General features: G+C 57.4%; 1 protein-coding gene across 1 annotated transcript; it reads left to right on the top strand.

Moving 5' to 3' along the window:
• The first annotated feature begins 246 nt into the window (after positions 1 to 246).
• LOC144727787 (neuritin-like) lies at positions 247 to 9,148 on the top strand. Its single transcript, XM_078606899.1, has 2 exons — positions 247 to 724; positions 6,614 to 9,148. The coding sequence occupies exons 1-2, from the start codon at positions 351 to 353 to the stop codon at positions 6,837 to 6,839; spliced, it is 600 nt and encodes a 199-aa protein (XP_078463025.1). The 5' UTR covers positions 247 to 350; the 3' UTR covers positions 6,840 to 9,148.
• The last annotated feature ends 328 nt before the right edge of the window (positions 9,149 to 9,476 follow it).

Here is a 9,476-nt window from a genome sequence, read left to right on the forward strand (position 1 = left end):
GTTCTTTGTCTACGTGCGCGTGAGTGTGCACGACGGGCGCGCGCCTGCTGCACCGCAGGCCGCTCCACGGCTCCTCTTTGTGCTGCTGCTGCTGGCGACTCGCGACTCGCGCGTACACCGCGACAGCTGGCGCCACGTGTACAAGTGTCTGTGTGGGGGGGTGGTGGTGATGGGGGGGGAGGTGGGGGGGGGTGTTTTTGGCTCCGTGCCCGTGGTTTCAACATTAGTGCCTCGAACAACATAAACCGCGCGCAGCATTAATCCACTGCGCTCCTACATCTGTCACGCCATCTTGGGCTGTCCGCGAGAGAGCGCGAGAGAGAGATGGAGAGAGCGCCACTGAGAGATAAATGGAGAGAGAGAAAGAGATGTCGCCTCTCCACGCTCTCTCCCACGCTCTCTCCCCACCATCACGGCCGCTTCAATACAGACGCGACCCTGACCGACCCGGGGGAAGACCCCCTCGTACAACCCCCCCGGGGGGGAGGGAGGAGGAGGAGGGGGCGCTTCGTTTGTCTGATCTCTTCCCCTCCCCCCACCTCGCTCACCTCACCTCGCCAGCGCTGTGCCAGGACCGGGGGAACGAGGTGATCGAGGCGGCCGCGCCGGGCCGCTGCGACGCCTTCTACGCGGGCCTCTCGGGCTGCCTGCACCGCCTGGGAGACCACCTGAACCGCGTGCGGCCCGACATGGACGAGAGCCACGCGGTCACCACGCTCTGCAAGTAGGGGGCGCGCGCCCGGCACGGGCACCCCACACCGCCCCGGGCACCCGACGGCCGAGATCACACGTGGGGGGAGTAGTGCTCCTAGCTCCTAGCGAGCAGAACCTATGCCGGCCGGCACGGCACGCACATTACTGTTAGTGAGTACTTATACAGGCCGGCACGGAACACGAGGGAGTGGGTAGCCAGTGCCACACCCGGCCGCCTTTGTCTCTCTCGTGACGATGTGTACACACACCGCACCGGGTGCTCGTTTGAGGCTGAGTCTACGTAGGTGAGGCCCAGGACTGTTCCAGATAATCGCGTTGGTCGTGAGCGGGAATCGAACTCGGGTCGACGGGTTCGTAGTGCAGTGCGGCATCGCTCCCCACATGGGCTCGCTGGCCCCACCAACGCAGAGACGCACCGAGACGCAGCGATGTTTTCTACCGGCCATGTTGTCTTCGCGTCTCCCTTGCTCTGCCTCCTTCTTCTTCTTCCTCGCATCGCCGAAGAGGGATCGGGGCCGGAGCCGTGATGCTGGGACCAGAGTCCCCGTACGCAGGTCTGGGTCTCCCTACCCACGTGGGTCTCAGTCACCCAGTCGCTCCGCATGCGTTCGGGGGCTCTCTCATTGGCTTTGGATCCCGCGCACTGACCTGGGTCTCTGCGCACGGCTCAGCTCCGCGTGCGCTCCTGAATCCGGCTCCTGAATCCGGCTCCTGAATCCGGCTCCTGAATCCGGCTCCTGAATCCGGCTCCTGAATCCGGCTCCTGAATCCGGCTCCTGAATCCGGCTCCTGAATCCGGCTCCTGAATCCGGCTCCTGAATCCGGCTCCTGAATCCGGCTCCTGAATCCGGCTCCTGAATCCGGCTCCTGAATCCGGCTCCTGAATCCGGCTCCTGAATCCGGCTCCCCGCTCAGTCCCTCTGCGCTGCGACGGGGAGTCGCCGTGGAGCGTTGCAACGCGGCGAGGATCGCGACAAAATCGCCGCGACCCCGCGCTTCAACGGCGCAGATTCAGACCGGCAATGAATTTGTCATTTAATTCGCTGTATCGCGCTCGTATTTAAGGACAAAACGCATTTTTATATAATAAAAAAAATTATACCGCAGTCGGGTGCTGCCTATAAATAATGCATGCGGGTATCCGAGGAATAAATTACGATGAATTATGCAGCCGCTGCTCCCGTTGCTGTGAGGACGCTCGTGCGGTGAGGCGCATGCAGCATCAGCAGCAGCACCCGAAAGCACCAGTAGCATCAACAGCACCAGTTGCATCAGCAGCACCAGTAGCATCAACAGCACCAGTTGCATCAGCAGCACCAGTAGCACCACCAGTAGCATCAGCAGCACCAGTAGCATCAACAGCACCAGTTGCATCAGCAGCACCAGTAGCATCAACAGCACCAGTTGCATCAGCAGCACCAGTAGCACCACCAGTAGCATCAGCAGCACCAGTTGCATCAGCAGCACCAGTAGCATCAGCAGCACCAGCAGCACCAGCATTAGCATCAGCAGCACCAGTTGCATCAGCAGCACCAGTTGCATCAGCAGCACCAGCAGCACCAGCATTAGCATCAGCAGCACCAGCAGCATCAGTAGCATCAGCAGCACCAGCAGCATCAGCAGCACCAGTAAGCGCCAGCAGCACCAGCAGCACCAGTAAGCGCCAGCAGCACCAGCAGCACCAGTAAGCGCCAGCAGCACCAGCAGTAGCATCAGCAGCACCAGTTGCATCAGCAGCACCAGCAGCACCAGCAGTAGCACCCCGTAGGTGGTGGAGTCAGCGTGAAGCCGGGCCCCGGGGGCCGGGGGGGGGGGTCTCCGCGCCGAGCGCGCTCGCCCAGGGCGACCGCACGAGGCCGCGTGTCGCGCGCGGCGCGTGACACGCGGCACTCGGCACGGACAGAGAGTCGTCGACTCGGCGAGACGCGCGCATCGAACATCGGCGCGCGTTCGGGGTCCCGATTATTTTCGATTCCTACTTTTAACGAAACGCAAAATGAGTTGTGCAAGGCTGCTCCACCGGCCCCGTCTCGCGACTCGTCTGTCGAGTGGCCAACTCACCGATTTGTTTCCATGTGTATTGTGCTTCGTTTTACTCCGTTGTCTATGATGAGTACATACCGTAGAGCTACGTGTGTGTATGTTCGTTCGTATGTTTATGATGTATTCGTCGATTTGTCAGTAGGCAGGCTATTTATACGTCTCTATATATATCTGGTTGTATCTTGTATCGTTCTATTTTGACAAGTTTTACGTATTTATGTTTAATACGTACCTGTATGTCTATATCTTAGTCTTCTTTTGCAGAAAATGTTCGGTACTTGTTTATCTTTCTGTGTCTCGATGCAATCGCCTCGTGCCGGGTCCGTGAACGCGTGGGCGGTGGGGGGTCTCCTCGGCGGATCCCCCAATAGGGGGGTTCCCGCTCCCCTCCGCACCCCCCATCACTCCCCACCCACGCGTCCCGGGTGATACAATGCCGTGGAGCTGCTGCTGCTGCTGTATGCAGGCCGCGTGTATAATAATAACAATATGAATATCCTCACACTCGCCGCACTCACTGGCGCAGCAACATGCGCGCACAAAGACGAGCACCCCCCCCCCGTGTCTCCATCGCAGCGGAGTTCTTGAGGCAAGGTGCTGCTTGCGAGTTCCTTGCATGCGCGCGCCCACACACAGACAGAATATAACCTTGGTGAGCGGTGGGGACAAGTGCTGTTAGTGAGCACCTACGGAGGGCGGCATTGTGGCACACGAGGGGGGCGGGTGGGTGGCCAGCACCACGCCCGACCGCCTTTGTCTCCCCAGTGCGATGTTTTTACACGCCGGGCCAGATACTCGTTTGAGGCTGAGTCGACCTAGTGGAGACCCAGGACTGGTTCAGATAATCGTCACTGGTGTTGGCTGTAGGCGGCAGGTTCGTGGCGCAGTGCCGCCACGCTACCGTCCCCCACGTCCATGCGCATTTACGCAACGACACATGCACAGAGGCACACACACGGGTGCATATGTGTAGATATATATACAAAGACAAAGATCCCCCGTATAGCCTGTAACAGACGGTTGGGGCAAGTATTGTTGGCGAGCACCTATGAAGGTCAAAACGGCACACGAGGGTGTGGATGGCCAGCGCCAAGCCCCGCCGCCTTTGTCTCCCCAGTGGCGATCTTTACTACACATCGAACCATTTGAGTCTGAGTCGACCTAGGGAAGGCCCAGGACCGGTTCAGATAATCGGCACTGATTTTGGCCGTGAGCGGGAATCGAACTCGGGTCGCCAGGTTCGTAGCGCAGCGCGCTAACCGGTAGTGTAGTACTGCTCCCCACGACACATATATACACACACACGTGTATGTATATACACACACGGGTGCACACACACGTGTATGTATATACACACACGGGTACACGCACACACGTGTATGTATATATGTACACACACGGCTACACGCACGCACACACGTATATATATGTATGTACACACACACACGTGTATGTATGTATGTACACACACACACGTGTATATATGTATGTACACACACACGTGTATGTATGTATGTACACACACACACGTGTATATATGTATGTACACACACACGTGTATGTATGTATGTACACACACGGTTACACGCACACACACACGTGTATATATGTATGTACACACACACGTGTATATATGTATGTACACACACACACGTGTATATATGTATGTACACACACACACGTGTATGTATGTATGTACACACACACACGTGTATATATGTATGTACACACACACGTGTATATATGTATGTACACACACACACGTGTATATATGTATGTACACACACACACGTGTATGTATGTATGTACACACACACGTGTATGTATGTATGTACACACACGCGCGGAATTCATTCTCTTTTAATCAACAACCCTGGGATTCAGGTCTAATTAATGAATTAATCTCAGGCCTGTTCATAATTTTACCCATTCATTGCGTAATAGACAGCAGCTATTAATATCGCTCATTAATGCATTTAAAATACAACGTGAACAACTATAATAAAAAGGCACGTGTGTATGCTACAGTCAGAGCGTCGTAGTAATAACAACCATGTAACAGCAATTACAATACAATATTTAACAGCCGATATAATAATGGAGGCGCGCGGCTCTAAACGGTAAAAAACGGAACGAGGGGAACGGCAACGGGGAGCTGAGGAATGAGGGCGGCGAAGCTGCGGGGAGGGATCTTAGAGACGAGCGGCTGGAGAAGGCCGCGCGTAGCGGGGGGGGGGTGCCTGGATGATGGTCGTACAGGCGGCGGAGGGGCTGAGCTCTCGCCTCGCGCGCCGCGATTGGAGTCGAGGTCCAGGACCCCGTGTCCCGTTAAGCGCTCCCCGGGGGGTCGCGGGGTTGGGTGAGTTGGGGGGGGGGGTGTCGTGGGGTTGGAGTTGTGGGGGGGGGGGTACCACATCGTTAATCAGGAATAAACGCGCCCACGGCCGCTTGCCTCGGGGGGGGGGGGGGGTGAAGGCGACGGTGGCGCAGCCACAGCCGGCAAGGCTCCTCCGTTTGGAAGCGGGGCCCCACGCCGTGGAATCGCCACGGCCATGCGGTTCTGTGTTGGGCCGTGTCGCCAAGGGTTGCGAAAGTGGATGGGCCCGAGCGCTCACTCATCACGGCTCCGCGCGTGGGCCGTGATGATGATGCTAAAAATAGATCTCACGTGGAGGCTACCGATCACCCCCCCCAAGGCCTCTACAGAAGAGACGGCGATTCTCAGTGGCGATGACCTGGATGCGATGCCCCCCCCCTCCCCACCCCAACACGCTGTCACATTATTTAGGATAACTCGATTATTTTTGGAGTGCGCGATGGCAGCCGCGGTGAGGTTCAGGAAACTCGATGCAAATGTCAAGGTCTGCCGATGCTGCTGCTCGCCACGCTGAGAAGGCTTCAGCAGACAGAGACGCAATTCGCGTCGTGCTGCTTGCGCTCCGTTGAAGGAGCTCAGACCACAGTGGGATTGCTGTGGGGTCCAGCAAAATTAGTTTAATTTACACACGCACACAGACTTCACACACACATATATATATATATACATATTGTCTTGTAAATTGATACGTATAGACGTATTTTAACACGTACGTTTATGTACATACATGCTAAAATAATTGTATATACACGTACGTACAGACAAAGGTAGATGATGCGTACACATTATCAAGGCATAGTAATCTGCACACAGACGAAGCTTGTGATAATTTACACGGCAGCGATTCGATTCACAGATCTCGAGTCGTCTTCTTCGCGTTGTGCGGGTTAGTTTTCACCTTGGGCGGGCATGCGACATCGATGTGCATCTTGCGTACACTTCACAAAATGCTCGCCATATATTGAGGAATATTCGGTTATGTTTTAGGTCTCATTAGCAGCTGATTTTCCAGTTAATATTGGCAATGCAATCTGCTCTTACCAATTAGAGAATTACAGAGAACACATTACATCTTACAAGCCACACAAGACAAAGATCCCCCGTGTAGCCTTAACAGACTGTTGGGGCAAGTGCTGTTAGCGAGCACCTATGAAGGTCGGCAAGGCACACGAGGGGGTTGGGTGGCCAGCACCACGCCCGGCCGCCTTGTCTCCCTAGTGGCGATGTTTTTACGCACCGCACCAGATAGTCATTTGAGGCTGAGTCGACCTAAGGGAGGGCGCCCAGAACCGGTTAAGATAATCATCACTGGTGTCTGCCGTGAGCGGGAATCGAACCAGGGTCGCTAGGTTCGTAGCGCAGCGCGCTAACCGCTGCACCACCGCTCCCCGCCTTCACGCACCCACACGCACGCCAGAGCCGCTCGCTCATCGCGTGGTCCGTGTCACCCTCCCCCCTCCACCACCCCCGCGGCCGCAGGCACTGGGAGGAGTTCCAGGCGTGCTCAGTGGCCGCCATTTCCGACTGCCAGAAGGGTGCCACGGACACGTGGAAGTCGCTGGCGAAGGACATGCGGAAGCTGAAGTTCAAGGGGAACATGTACGCGCTGTGCGACAAGGGCAGCAGCGCGGCCACGCGGGGCCTCGTCGCACCGCTGGCGCTGCTCGTCCCCCTCGCCGCCGCCTGGTTGCAGCTCGCGCTGTGACGGTCACACGCACACGCCAGAGCCCCCCCCACCCTCCCTCGAGGTCCGGGTTTTTGGGGGGTGAGGAGGGATTCCACCCCTCCTCCTCCTCCGCCCCTCCCCCCGTACTCCACCCGACGCGCGAGAGACGACACCCCCCACCCCCCACATCATTTTTTCCCTCTCCCCATCCCGCGCGCAAGGTGGCCCACGTCTCACGCCGCCGTCATTCACCCGCACGGGGAGAGGAGGAGGAGGAGGAGAAGGGGGGGGGGGTGCGACAATTCTCCTTAAGCCACGCCACTATCGATGGGTAGGGGGAGCGAGCCCCCCCCCCTCCCCCGGAAACTCTGTGGACGTTAAAACTCACAAAGCAATCGAGCACAGAAGGGGGGCTGGCGGCGGCGAGTCCGGAGAGAAGCGCCACAAATTGGGAGGCGGCACAGAGACGCGCTCGGTGCGGAGTGGGTTTGTATTGAGCAGCGGCGTGGCGGAGGAGGCGAATGCGGCGACGAGGAGGCGCGCTGGTAAAGACGTTGATTGTAGAACTCACGGGGGGGTTACAAGCTCGTGCTGTGTGCTCCACGGGGAGACGGTGGCTGGGTTCGTGAGGCCCCGCGCGTGCCCGTCCTGGCCGGGGCACGCGCGACTGGGGACGCGCCGCGCTCCGGGATGCCCGGCGCCGTGCGAGGGATCGAGAAGCGTGGGGGGGGGGGGATGAGAAAGAGCGCGCCAGGCAGAGTGTGAGTTGGCGAGTAAGCGAGTGAGAGAGACAGTGAGTTAGTGAGGAGGAGTGTAAGGGATGAGAGGGAGAAGAAGAGAGAGAACAAGTGATGAGTGTGAGGCATGAGAGGGAGAGAGAGAGAGAGTGAGCAAGTGAGGAGGAGTGTAAAGGATGAGAGAGGGAGAGAGAGTGAGGAGGAGTGTGAGGGATGAGAGGGAGAAGAAGAGAGGGAGCAAGTGATGAGTGAGAGGGATGAGAGGGAGAGAGCAAGTGAGGAGGAGTGTGAGAGACAGAGAGAGCCCTGAAGGATCTCGCGTTGCGCGGGGCACACGGGGGGGGGGGGGGGGGGGGGGCTGTCCGCTCGTGTCCCACGCTCGTTCACATCTCTTCTTCATCGCGTTTCCATGGAAAATTATGTTTTGAGCGACGCTCCCCCACGACACCACCACTCCCACCGCATGCGCCACTCACTCCGCGCCTCCTCCTCCGCTGGTGTCCCGACGCCGGACGCGTCCGACGCGAATGTCGATGTGCGTGTGCCCCCACCCCCCCCCCCCTCCCTCTTTGTCTCGAGAGTCGTTCCCGGGGTCGGTGCCTCCTCGTCGTCGTCGTCGGTGTTAACTCGTTCCGTGTGTTCCGTTGTCGTCCAGTCGTCGTCTTTTACATTTGAAGGTGTGCGGCCTGAAACGCGTGTGGGGAAGTGGGGGGGGATAATTACACGCAAAAACATGCAACTAGTTCTATATGAGAAAAAAAATAGATTATATGAGATGCTATACGAATACACAACACGTGCGTGGAGCGGTGGGAGGGTGTCCATTCCGAACAAAGGTGTACAGTTTTTAAACAACAGATGGATTATATAATTGCAAGCAATAAATAGCCGTGGTCCAGGACAGTCACGGGCTCCATGATAATGATGACACTAACAGCGGTGATGGTGGTGATGACGGTGGTGATGTTGGTGGTGCTGGTGGTGCTGGTGATTCACCGTGGCGTGCGCGCCTGAACTCGCTCCCGACTCGGACTCCCATCAGAAATCCGCGGAAGCCCTTGACTCCCATCAGAAATCCGGGGAAGCCCCTGACTCCCATCAGAAATCCGCGGAAGCCCCTCGTCTCACTCTAAGTATCACGTCCGATGGTCTCCAGTGGTGGCGGTGGAGTCGTTAAACTAAACCGCACGCTCAGCTCCAACAGAACAAGGGTCAGTAAAAGCGAAGTTTCTCGGGCCTTGGCAGGCTATAGGAGGACCGCGGTGGGGAATGAGGGCAGAGGGGGGCCCTGTTGATGTCCAGGCGAGCGCACGGCTCGAGGACACCACGGTAGGGACGTAGCGCGCATTCGCAGAGACAACCCCAGCGAGAGCCGCCCGGGCCGCCGTTGGCTTCTTTTTCGTTCCTTTCCTTTGCAGGTTTTTTTTACTCGCAGAGACGCGGACGGCGGCTCCCCTTCAGAGGTGATGCCGCGTGGAAACCCCCATGGCGCTTTGCGACGTTTGCGAACCACGAATGTTGCGCACTTTACTTCGGTTTGTCCCCTCGTCGTGTACGAGTCGGCCGAGTGTGAACATTTCCTCTTCATGAAATATAAAACTATTATTTTAACGCGTGCGTCGCTCTCTCACTCACTCGCTCGCTCTCTGATCCGATGTGTGTGTCTATGTGTGTCTTTGGGGAGCGGTAGTGTAGCGGTGAGCGCGCTGCGCTATAAATCTGGCCACCCGGGTTCGATTCCAGCTCACGGCCAACACCAGCAGTGATTATCTGAACCGGTCCTGGGCCCTCTCCTATGTCGACTCAGCCTCAAATGAGTAGCTTGAGTGGTGTGCAAACATCGCTACTATGGAGACAAAGGCGGCCGGGTGTGGTGTTGGCCACCCACCCTCTCGTGTGCAGTGCCGGCCTTAATAGGTGCCTCGCTTACAGCACTTGC

Source organism: Lampetra planeri, chromosome 26 (assembly GCF_965212315.1).
Source record: "Lampetra planeri chromosome 26, kcLamPlan1.2.h2, whole genome shotgun sequence".
In the NCBI taxonomy this organism is placed as follows: domain Eukaryota; kingdom Metazoa; phylum Chordata; class Hyperoartia; order Petromyzontiformes; family Petromyzontidae; genus Lampetra; species Lampetra planeri.